Source organism: Astatotilapia calliptera, chromosome 12 (assembly GCF_900246225.1).
Source record: "Astatotilapia calliptera chromosome 12, fAstCal1.2, whole genome shotgun sequence".
Lineage (NCBI taxonomy): Eukaryota > Metazoa > Chordata > Actinopteri > Cichliformes > Cichlidae > Astatotilapia > Astatotilapia calliptera.
The window spans coordinates 24,599,750-24,612,147 of NC_039313.1; the positions used below are offsets into that span (position 1 = coordinate 24,599,750).

The 12,398-nt window shown below is 40.7% G+C and overlaps 1 protein-coding gene across 1 annotated transcript; it reads left to right on the forward strand.

The window, feature by feature from the left end:
* Positions 1-9,383: 9,383 nt before the first annotated feature.
* On the forward strand, positions 9,384-12,144 carry star (steroidogenic acute regulatory protein). The gene is made up of 7 exons (XM_026188642.1): positions 9,384-9,563; positions 9,719-9,826; positions 9,952-10,079; positions 10,185-10,343; positions 10,474-10,658; positions 10,768-10,861; positions 10,965-12,144. Exons 1-7 carry the CDS (start codon positions 9,389-9,391, stop codon positions 11,082-11,084), a joined length of 969 nt encoding a protein of 322 aa, XP_026044427.1. The 5' UTR covers positions 9,384-9,388; the 3' UTR covers positions 11,085-12,144.
* Positions 12,145-12,398: the final 254 nt, after the last annotated feature.

Here is a 12,398-nt window from a genome sequence, read left to right on the forward strand (position 1 = left end):
GATGGGGAGGGGAGGGGGGATGACCATGCCCTAATGTCCTGGGCATTTGAAGTAGGATGGTCAGTGTTGCAGAGACTTTTGGAAATGTTTAGACAAACCTTACCTACCCTCAGGATTGTTGGACTGTAGAACAGAGCCACTGATAGTGATGAAATTAAACAAAAAAAAAAGGATAGAAAACAAGCTAATATTCAGGGGATCCACTGTATAATAAAGACCACCACAGGGAATCGAAGATGGGGTCTTGGTGAATTTTTATTTTTTATTTTTTTTTGGTTTATTTGTTTATTTGTTTTTCGAGACAAAAAAGAGAAGAAAAGATGATCTTTTTTTCCAGTCACTTTCAGTCGTGTACTTTCTTTCTGGCCTGTATCTCGTACCGATATCTCTCCATCTATCGACAGCACCCGCCCCCGCCTCCCCAGGTGTCGCCATCTGCACAACTTTAACATGTTTTTTCACCTGCCATACCTCAGATCACTCCTAAACATTCAGAACACATCACCTCAACAACCTCAACACATAAATGTACATTGCCTTGCCGTACACTCAGGCCAAAGATTACGGTTTAGTTTTGTGATACTGTTGTCATTGTTGAATTTTGGGGTTTTATTGAAGGTTTTTTGTTTAGGCTTTTTTTAGCCGTTGTTTGGAACAACAGGAGGATCACAATGCGTGATCCCTTTTCGACACTTTTCTTTCTCTAAATATGAGCCTGCAGACATATCATACCGCTTAAAGCACACATACATGCATACAGTACATACACAATCAGATCGACACGCACCCTCAGAATTGTGAGACTCGTGTTGTGTTTTCATTGCATGGACAAGTGTAAGTATGGACAGCTGTATCCCTTTCGCTTTTGCATACCTCATTCCACTGATGTTACCATCATATACACGCAGACGTCCCCCCCTCCCTCAGTTTACAGTGTCACTTTATATTTGAGATTATGTGGAGTTTGACAAACTAATTAACATGCTGTACAGAAACAGAACTCTACTTCTTTTCTTTTTCTTTTTTTTTTCTTTTTGTTGTTTTTGTTTTGTTCGGTTTTGCTCAGATTTTCTGCACAGTCCCCACAGAGTGGAGAGGAACACATGCACTCAGCCTGACCAAGTTGCACAATTTCAAATAATGTCATGCTGTTTTGTTACCAAATGAAAATGTTTTACCTCTGATCATTAAGGCACATTATTGTCGTGATATTGTCACATGACGTTTGTTTTTCTACATCCAAAACTAAAGTGTTCTTGTTCTCCCTATGCCTTTTTGTTTGTCCATGTAAAAAGATACTGCTGCATAGACATTTGCTGTTCAGGTTATGTTATGTTTTAGCCCTCTTACACCTACCCTCAACTCGCTCTTCAAAAATGCCTCACAAATCTAAAGGGTCTTCCTCTTGATACCCTGTGTCTTCGATTACAGTTGGACACACAGCTATGTGAAAGGTTTGCCTTTTGATTTTTTTTTCCCTTAAGGAGTCCAGTTCAGTCATGCTAGAGCCAGGAGGAGGAGAGGGAGACACCAGAGGATCTCCGCGCATAGAAGTGGCCTTCTCGCAGCAGCACCGCCAGTTAAAAGGGAGGAAGAGTTCAGGCTCTTGTTAATTTAAGAATGTAGTATTTTCCCTGTTTGAGGTAGTGAAAGCTGGTCCATGCAATACTTTTTAATCGTCCTTACCAATCTCACACAAGCCTTTTTTTTTCCCTCTGCGTACTTGATATGAAAAAAAAATCTGAATCAGACTGAAGTGCCTCCTTGTTAGCATGAGCTCTCAGACAATGCCCACACAAATATCAGCACTTTGTTTATTCTCTGACTGTCATGCTCTGTTTGCTTCGCTGGGGGAACGTGTCAACACCAATACACACAAACTCACATGGTTTGTTGGAAGTGAAGGGAAGGAGGAGCAAAAGGATGGAGAGGAGTGAATCAATGAGGGAATTTTCCTTCTTAAATGTGATATACAGCAAAGTGCTGAGTGCATGTGAAAGCCAAACCCACTGTGTCCTTCAAGTCCCAATAAACTCTGTATTATAGTTTGAGTACTCTACAGTTTGTCTATTTATTTCCCTGCCTGCTCTGTGCTGGTTGCAAAGACTTTTTCTTTTTGTGATATATACTGCATTCGTACAACTTTACTATGCTGTAAGAATGTTGTCATTTAGGGCACCAGTGTCAAATATAAGGCCAGGGGTCAGAATCAGCCAGGCGAAGACTCCAAACCTGGTCAACTGGACACTTCTGGAAAGTAGTGCATAGATTTTTAACTTTTATAGCTTTAGTGCGTTATTGATTAAGACTGCCCAGTGCAGTAATTAACTAACAGGTAAACAATCAAATACTGGGAAAGTTCTTGTTTTTTCTTCCACTATTTGTGAGTCTACAGTAAATTAACAAAAACTGTTTATATTAAATATAATAAAGACTGTAATTTTATGCTTTCATCGTGTAGTTTCAATGGTCTGGCTCCCCTTAAGATAAAAGCAGCTGTATGAGCTTGACAACCCTGATTGAGGTTTGTTTTTAATGTTTCCTTTACAAACAGATGATCAGCAATATTGCATTCCCATAGTGTAATATTTTACAGGCAAATAAATGCAGAGAATCATTGTGCAGTAACTAAGTTCTCATAGGCCATGTAGATGTTTAAATGTGAGTACAAAATGAAGGGGCAAAATGTGTAAAAAATATATTTTGTAAACCATTATGAGGCCTCATCCATAGCCAGAGTTTGTGTTTTTAAGTGCGTACATTGTGTTAATATCACTCTATCATAGCTTCATTTCCTTGTGGATGCCTCCATTTTCCACTGTGGAGGCATTTTGGCTCAATCTTTAAAGCATTGCTTCAGTTCATTGAGGTTTGCAGGCAACTGTTTATGCACAGCTCTCTTGAGATCTCAGTAGGTAGAGTGGTCGCGGGTTTGAATCCACTGAACGGCTACCCTGAGGTAACCCTGAGCAAGGTGCCGTCCCTACACACTACGGTAGGGTTGCCAACCGTCCCTTAAAAAACGGAATCGTCCTGTATTTCGAAACAAAAGTACACGTCCCGTGTTGAGCTAATAAGGGACGCACTTTGTCCCGTAATACAGTGAGAATCAAAAGTAGTCTATAAATGTTTATGGAATTAACACTTTGTTTGAAAACATAATTCCCAGCCCCTCTCCTGCTTTGTGACCAATGAGCTGACAGCACACTTATGACAATTCGAGTATGACAATTCAGATTACCGCTCATCTCATTGGTCGAGGAAAGGTCGCTTGCGGAGAAAATACCGGAAGACAACAGATGACCACAACAAGAAGCATGGCCAACAGGGAAACAAACGCAGTCACTGCGGTGCAAGTCTCGGATGACAGTACACCTAAAGCTGGGCAAACACTGTGCGATTTTTTTCAGTCACGTTATTCAGCTCCTGCTCAAACTGCACGATTGACTCGCAGGGGTTAGAAGTTCGTATGTCACGATGTACTCTCACACTATACGGCCCGATGCTCTGATGCGACCTGAGAGCTCACACTGTGCCTCCATAACATGAAGGTTATAACAGAAAATCTGTCGCTCGCTCTCTCTGTCTTTCACTCACACAGACACACCACCACCATCAACTTTGCTAAATTGCTAATGAAAAACATGATCAGGCAGCTGTGATTTAGCAGCGATGTAGATCCAACTATTTTCACGGTTGTTGTGGTCGTGATAATTTTGTGAGGCCACATCGAAAAGGCTCGGATGAGCTTTCCAAAGTTCTACAAGTTGTGCCTCCATCGCTTGTGTCCAGATCACACGCTGCACAGCCGTGCTGCTCCGTCTTTTTCACGGCGTTTACGTGTTTGCGCACGAGCAGTGTGAGCGGCTCACGAGCGATTGATGATCGGGAGCTGGTCGTGAGGTGTTAATCACTTCTCGTTACCCCACGTATACTACACGACGCACGATGAAGGCCAAAATCGGTCCGATCTCTCAAAAATCGGCTCAAAATGGGCCTAAAACCGCACAGTGTGAGCCCAGCATTAGAGCAGCAATGTTTGTTCCCCTCAGAGAAAGGGAAGAATGGGAAAAGGAAAACACCTGGCTGGAAAAAGTTAATATGGGCATGTGCAGTGAATATCAGCGCTATGTGGCCAGAAGTGTGATAATATAATTTATTTTGTGTAATAAACGACTGCAAGGATAGATGATTACAACAAATAGATGACTAATACATAAAAGTAATACATAGATGAATAATGATGATGAGTTAAGATGCGTAATCATGGGAACAAGCGGGTTTACAAACAGGAGCAGCTGATTAGCATTAGAAAAGCTGAAATAATACCTCAGCTGAAGCCAATTGTACTAAATGCACTAAATGTGCACTGTTACAAGAATATTTTTCTTTCTATTGTTTTCTATTATTTTAAGTTAAGCAGGACAGAGTGCTTTTAAAGAAAGATTTACTTATATTCTCAAAAGTTAAGCATGACAGGCTTCTGTTTAAGAAAGAGACCTGTTTTACTGTGTTAATGTTGTCATTTTGAGCTAAAAATAAATGGCTAAATGATCATTTGTTTCACATGTGTTCATATCACAAAGAATACACATCTACTTAAATCAAATTCAAGTCAAAGGGTTAAAAAAAATAATTTCACACACAAAAAAAGAGCTAGAAAATTCACCACACTGGGAAGGGTGAAGACAACTGGGTCGCCCGGCCCTGGCCACGAGGTGTCCCTTATTTATTTTTCAGGGAGTTGGCAACCAACCGTCCCTTAAAAAACGGAATTGTCCTGTATTTCGAAACAAAAGTACACGTCCCGTGTTGAGCTAATAAGGGACGCACTTTGTCCCGTAATACAGTGAGAATCAAAAGTAGTCTATAAATGTTTATGGAATTAACGCTTTGTTTGAAAACATAATTCCCAGCCCCTCTCCTGCTTTGTGACCAATGAGTTGACAGCACACTTATGACAATTCGAGTATGACAATTCAGATTACCGCTCATCTCATTGGTCGAGGAAAGGTCGCTTGCGGAGAAAATACCGGAAGACAACAGATGACCACAACAAGAAGCATGGCCAACAGGGGAACAAACGCCGACACTGCGGTGCAAGTCTCGGATGACAGTACACCTAAAGCTGGGCAGACACTGTGCGATTTTTTCAGTCACGTTATTCAGCTCCTGCTCAAACTGCACGATTGACTCGCAGGGGTTAGAAGTTGGTAGGTCACGATGCAGGGTCTCACACTATACGGCCCGATGCTCTGATGCGACCTGAGTGCTCACACTGTGCCTCCATAACATGAAGGTTATAACAGAAAATCTGTCGCTCTCTCTCTCTGTCTTTCACTCACACAGACACACCACCACCATCAACTTTGCTAAATTGCTAATGAAAAACATTGATCAGGCAGCTGTGATTGAGCAGCAGTGTAAATCCAACTATTTTCAGGTTGTTGTGGTCGTGATAATTTTGTGATGCCACATCGAAAAGGCTCGGATGAGCTTTCCAAAGTTCTACAAGTTGTGCCTCCATCGCTTGTGTCCAGATCACACGCTGCACAGCTGTGCTGCTCCATCTTTTTCACGGCGTTTAGTGTTTGCGCTGAGCAGTGTGAGCGGCTGTGGTGACACCCCCACGAGCGATTGATGATCGGGAGCTGGTCGTGAGGTGTTAATCGCTTCTCGTTACCCCACGTATACTACACGACGCACGATGAGGGCCAAAATCGGTCCGATCACCAAATCGGTCGCACGACTCAAAAATCGTCTCAGTGTAAGCCCAGCATTAGAGCAGCAATGTTTGTTCCCTTCAGAGAAAGGAAGAAAAAAAAAAGGCTGCAAAAGTATAAGGAGGAATGGGAAAAGGAAAACACCTGGCTGGGAAAATGCATGATAACACATTTAAAGCGCACTGCACTGTGTGCCGGCGCACTTTTTCCATAGGCATGCTTCTAGTGGTGGGCGCATGAAGAACACGAGGGGCGTGAAAGCTCGGGGAACCCTTAACCAATTTTTTGTCCACCAGGCCACGGCAGAAGCAGATATGGTATGTAAACACTGGTTTGTTTTTTTAAACCCTCTGGTTAAGGTTAATATGGGCATGTGCAGTGAATATCAGCGCTATGTGGCCAGAAGTGTGATAATATAATTTATTTTGTGTAATAAACAACTGCAAGGATAGATGATTACAACAAATAGATGACTAATACATAAAAGTAATACATAGATGAATAATGATGATGAGTTATGATGCGTAATCATGGGAACAAGCGGGTTTACAAACAGGAGCAGCTGATTAGCGTTAGAAAAGCTGAAATAATACCTCAACTGAAGCCAATTGTACTAAATGCACTATATGTGCACTGTTACAAGAATATTTTTCGTTCTATTGCTTTCTATTAATTTATATAATTTTAAGTTAAGCAGGACAGAGTTCTTTTAAAGAAAGATTTACTTATATTCTCAAAAGTTAAGCATGACAGGCTTCTGTTTAAGAAAGAGACCTGTTTTACTGTGTTAATGTTGTCATTTTGAGCTAAAAATAAATGGCTAAATGATCATTTGTTTCCCATATGGTCATATCACAAAGAATATGCATCTGCTTAAATCAAATTCAAGTCAAATGGTTAAAAAATAATTTCACACACAAAAAAAAGAGCTACAAAATTCACCACACTGGGAAGGGTGAACTGGGTTGCCCGGCCCTGGCCACGAGGTGTCCCTTATTTATTTTTCAGGGAGTTGGCAACCCTATTTATACGACACTTTTGAAGAACAAAATTCAAGTTAAAATAGCATAAAGAGATTAAACTAAATAAAAACAAGTAAAAATGATAAACAATGTTCTATGAAAACTTTATTTTTTCCAAGACTATTAGGGGAATAACTGTACATCCAGTACATGTCACATATTTACGTTATTCACCACTTTGGTCCTGATTTTATTCAGTATTGTGAATTCACAAGAACAGAAATTTAATGCTGGAGGTTGAGTAATGAGCACAACATCTTTTCGCATAGCCTTTTATGTATCTCATATACCTTTATTTATGCAGAAGTATTCAATCCATATGATATGAAAGTTAAAGAAAAGGAAGAAAAAAATTGTCCTAGTGTCAAGTCAAACAAATGTTGAGGATATTAAGCCGAAATGTTAAAACTGCATTACATCTCATCAGTTAGTAATGACTCCCTGTTCCAGGATCAAAAGCTAGAGCACTGGGGCGATCATGGCAGTTGGCAGTTCATCTTGTAATCGGAAGGTTGCCGGTTCGAGCCCTGGCTCAGACAGTCTTGGTCGTTGTGTCCTTGGGCAAGACACTTCACCTGTTGCCTACTGGTGGTGGTCAGAGGGCCCGGTGGCACCAGTGTCCAGCAGCCTCGCCTCTGTCAGTGCATCCCAGGGCAGCTGTGGCTACAATGTAGCTTGCCATCACCAGTGTGTGAATGACTGAATGTAGTGTAAAGCGCTATACAAATACAGGCCATTTACCATTTCACTTACAGAAATGTACCTTCTTTTAAGACATAGAGTCTGACCCCTTAACCTTTACCAGCCTAGAATCTGCACTGTGTCCACTGTGGCCCAGAAATGGTTAAGACACTAGGAGTGTGTGTTCCCATGGTAAATAAAAAAAAGTCACCCTGCAGAAGGCCAAATGGACTGATAGATGATTCCTGTCATCAAGCCAGAGGGACACAAGGTTGTAGGTTAAGGCTTTTTTGGTAATTTATTTATTTGATAGTGGTGATTTTTTAGGGGTTTTTTTCTGCATGCGTTCCTGTTCACTAATCAGATGACCTGCAACTCACTTGACTGTTCCCCTGACTCTGAGCACATGCTTGACGTGCAGGGCCCACTGAGGCAATATTTCTGTTAGATAGCCAGGGTTTTTCTTGGAAGAAGCAAGCAAGGTTCACGAAACACGTGAGCAGTTTGATAAAATGTGTTTTTCACAGATGGTGGTGCAGCATCTGATGATTAACCAAGCCTTCAGGAAGAACTTTTAAGAAAAGTGTGATGTAATGGGCAGGCGGCAAAAGATTCATAGTGAAGTTTGGTTGCTTGCATTAAAATTTTATTGCTCTCTTCTTATTGTTTAATCCTAAAGTATGTTATACAAAGTCAGTTTTCCTAGTATAAGGAACGCTTCTGTACATCTGTTTTGTATGAGCTGTTGTCAGAATATCGGCCGTGATAAATACTGTAAATGTAAAAAAGATGTTTAAGGATGTTCAGTTCTCAGCAGCAAATTGTTATTCATACTTCCTGTCAGTTTGCACTTGAACAAAACAAAACATTTTGACACTCTCCCTGTTTCTTCACAGTCAAAACACTCAGAATATGCATTTTTGTCAGAATCACCCACAGTTACGTACTTCCTTCGACCTCAGGGTTACTTTTTGCTCTGGATAACTACAGCTCAGTGCATAGATGTGGTTTTAATGCTTGCTTTTATACACATATTGTTGCAAAATCAACCATTTTTGTTCTTAAAAGTTTTTTGTTTTTTTTTATCTTTTGCCCTAACGTAAATAAAAATTCCCAAAGGGAAATCATTTAATATGTAATGTAGAGTGTGAAGAAACACAGGGCCGTGGCCTGTGCATCTTCCTTTTATTTGCTCACTGATAAGGAACAATGCTGCCCCACATGGTGACATAGCTAAATGTGGTCTAAACATTTTCTGTAGAAAAAAATATACAACAATAAATCCTAAAAACCTTAAAAAAATTCTCAGAAATAGCCACTGAGATAGTTTATGAAAATCCACCCTATTTATCCATAGCTGAAACCTTTGCAGTTAAGGTCTCTGAGACTTAAAAACACGAGCAAAACCCTTTACAGCAGATGTCTTACGAACATTGTCCATTTAAAGCCATCTTCAAACACATTTTGCTGTTGTTTTTGTTAAAGGGAGCCCAAAGTCTCCAAGCACAACATTAAAGTTAATGTCTGATCATTTCACTCATTTATATTTCCAAGTACCATTCAGGGTTCAGTCATACTGGGAGAAGAAACAAGCCTAACTGAATGGAAAATTTTTGCCCTCAAATTCCAGAGAGTGTTTAGCATGTAATGGGCCATGAAGGGATGCATGAGTCACTCAGGGTCTCTCGCACTGACCTCTCTTTTGGGTGTTTTCATTGCTGACGAAAGGCTGTTTTTTCCCAGTGTCACCCACTGATATACTAATGTCTGTGTCTGCTTAAGTGAGCGAGGAGGAGGCCTGGATGCTGGACACAATCCCACAGAGTGTTTGTGAGAGTGTGGGGCATTCTTGTTGCGTGCGCGATGCAACCTTGGTGGCATGGCCATTTGTACAGTGAAATGTGTGTGTGTTTATCTGCACAGTGATAGCAAGGCGGCCTTGTGGGCAGTGCTCCTATATATATGGACCCAGGAGCTGGGCCATTTAAAACATTCACAGCTCAGAGAGAGTTTGAATCTCTGCAATCTTCTTGCCTTCACACAGTTTTTTCTCATCGCTCTTCGAAACTGAAAATGCTGCCTGCTACTTTTAAACTGTGTGCTGGCATCTCCTATCGGCACATGAGGAATATGACAGGTGAGTGAACGAATCCACAAATTCATCCACAAATTCCAAGTTGCAGTCTACATGCCAGCCTGATGAGTAAAGAAAAAATGAAGACAGATGTTGTTCGATAATCCTTCTGGAAGTTCTGGTACAGTGACGGAGTATTTTCTGTCTGCGCTTTCCAGGTTTGAGGAAGAATGCCATGGTAGCCATTCATCATGAGCTGTACAAGCTGGCAGGTCCAGGCCCCAGTAACTGGATCAGCCAAGTCCACCGTCGAAACTCTCTTCTCAGTGAGTTGTTGTGATTGTTTCAGTCACTGTAATGCGAAAAAAAAGGTCATGCATGATCAGATTTTTTTAATCATAGAATAAGACATAAACAGGTATAATTCAGATAATTGAAATTTGGTTTTAAGGTTCTCAGATTAAAGAAGAGGGTTACAATGAGGAGGAGATGTCTTATTTGAAACAAGGTGAAGATGCACTGCAAAAGGCCATCAGAATCCTCAGCGAGCAGGACGGCTGGACCACTGAAACTGTTGCTGTGCGTGCATACATTATTGGCATCAAAGTCAAGTGTTTTTGTATTAGCTCCGCTATGAAACTTCACATTTTAACACTTCTCGTCCCCATTCCCTCTCTTCTGCAGGCGAATGGAGACAAGGTCCTGAGCAAAGTGCTACCTCATGTCGGGAAGGTGTTCAAGCTAGAAGTGATGCTGGAGCAACATCCTGATGATCTTTACAAAGAGCTAGTTGGAAATATGGAGCAAATGGGGGAGTGGAACCCAAATGTGAAAGAAGTCAAAGTAAGAAAGTTGAAAAATTAATGGTTATTGCTTCTTTTATTCTGTTATTTTAAAAGCGTACACTTACAACATGTTACACAAATATATCCAGAAATGTTAATTAATGATGCTTTACTTTGGAATTCTCCAGATTCTCCAAAAGATCGGCCAGGACACGATGATCACCCATGAGGTATCCGCAGAGACCCCCGGCAATGTGGTGGGACCCAGGGACTTTGTCAGTGTCCGATGTGCCAAGCGGCGAGGCTCCACCTGCTTCCTGGCAGGAATGTCCACTCAGCACCCAAAGATGCCTGAGCAGAGGGGTGTTGTCAGGTAAGCAATGGGGAGCCATCACTCCGGGGCATTACTTTATGGATGCACAGACTGTTTGCGTGCAGATTATTTTAAAGTGACACTGTCTGTTAATCATTACATTTCTCAGAGCGGAAAACGGGCCAACCTGCATAGTTATGAAGCCCTGCGCTGAAGACCCAAATAAGACCAAATTCACCTGGTTACTAAGTATAGATCTAAAGGTATGAATGATCAAGTTTGCATCTTCCCTTTCACTGGTATTAGATTTGTGTAAAAGCGTCATTTGATTCAAACTGACACTGGTTTTGTCTCTGTTATTGGCAGGGCTGGATCCCAAAGACAATCATAAACAAAGTGCTCGCTCAGACGCAGGTGGACTTTGCCAGCCACCTCAGGAAAAGGATGGCTAACAATGTTTCCGTGGAGATGTCTCCTACCTGGTGACACTGGATGTCTATTGAGCTTTGGCACCAGAGACGTGGCAGAAAAGTAGCCTCTGCTCATTTACAAAAGAAAAAACCCAAAACAAAACTCATATTTATCTGCTTAAACTGCTGCAGTCGGTAAATGTGTGTTTTTCTTTCCCTAAAAAATAGAAAATCTGCCATGATTGTCTCTAACACCAGTCTTACAGACTGTGTGCTTTCATTGTTTTTAACCAGGTTAGGAATCGCCTTTGGCTTTTAGTGTCTCAGGTCCCTTTTTGGGTGTTTTAAAACAACTAGGCTAAAATCCTTCAGAGAGATTCAGTCTCAAACAAGTGCCCTGTAAATATAATGCTACTGATTAAAGGCAGGCGACAGTCATATAATAAAATTGTGGGGTTTTTAGAGCACATAATAACACCTTTAAGAGTTCTGATCACAAAGTGAACACTAAACTGCAAAGTGAAGAGAAACTGAATGCCATTTAAAATGTATATCCAGCACCACACCACTATAAACTGCAATGTTGGGTTTGTGGATTACTGATCTTAAGAGTCTGGGTTGGACCTTTCACCTGTGGCTCTGGTGTTGTTCACTCCTTGTTGTTTTCTTTTCTAAATTTGATCAGGCCAAGCTTGGAGAATTTATCTGTTAAATTTGAAAAGTCACAGAGATTGGAATTCTCTTTTGGGAAAACACGATTTAGTCATTTCCCCTTGAACAGAATGTTTTAAGTCTGATTCAGGTACTCATCAGCAAGCATGTAAAAAATGAATATTAAAACAATTTAAAACTGTAAAAGGAAATAGAAAAATAATAATCATGTCACAATTTCACTGGCCTCAATGACTCACCGTCCTGGTAAGACCTTCTGCAAAAGTCAGTGTATGCTTTCTGACATATTCATACATCATCATCATCATCCCACTTTGGCAGAAAACAGTCATTTATTGCCCCTACCTCTTCTGCGAAATTGCACTGTTATTTCATTGTTTTATTTATTGATATTTTGCAGATGTATTTGGCTATGAGCTATTGTAACATAAAGCGGTGTTGAATAAATGACAGTAGAATCATTAGGGTGTGTGTTTTTGTGCTTTTTATTATGCTGTTGATGAATGATTTCTCTGCTCTTTCCTGTTGGGAAAAAACAGATAACATTAAACACTTTAAGTGCCATTTGCTTGACTTTTTTATTTGATCACAGAGATTTTTAAAAAATGACAGAAATTCAAATCCCAGTAACGGAAAAAACACACACAAGTAAAACACCAAGCTCAACATGAAACCAAAACTCCTCTTTTAAATAGCACAGCAATAATGATAAGAATTA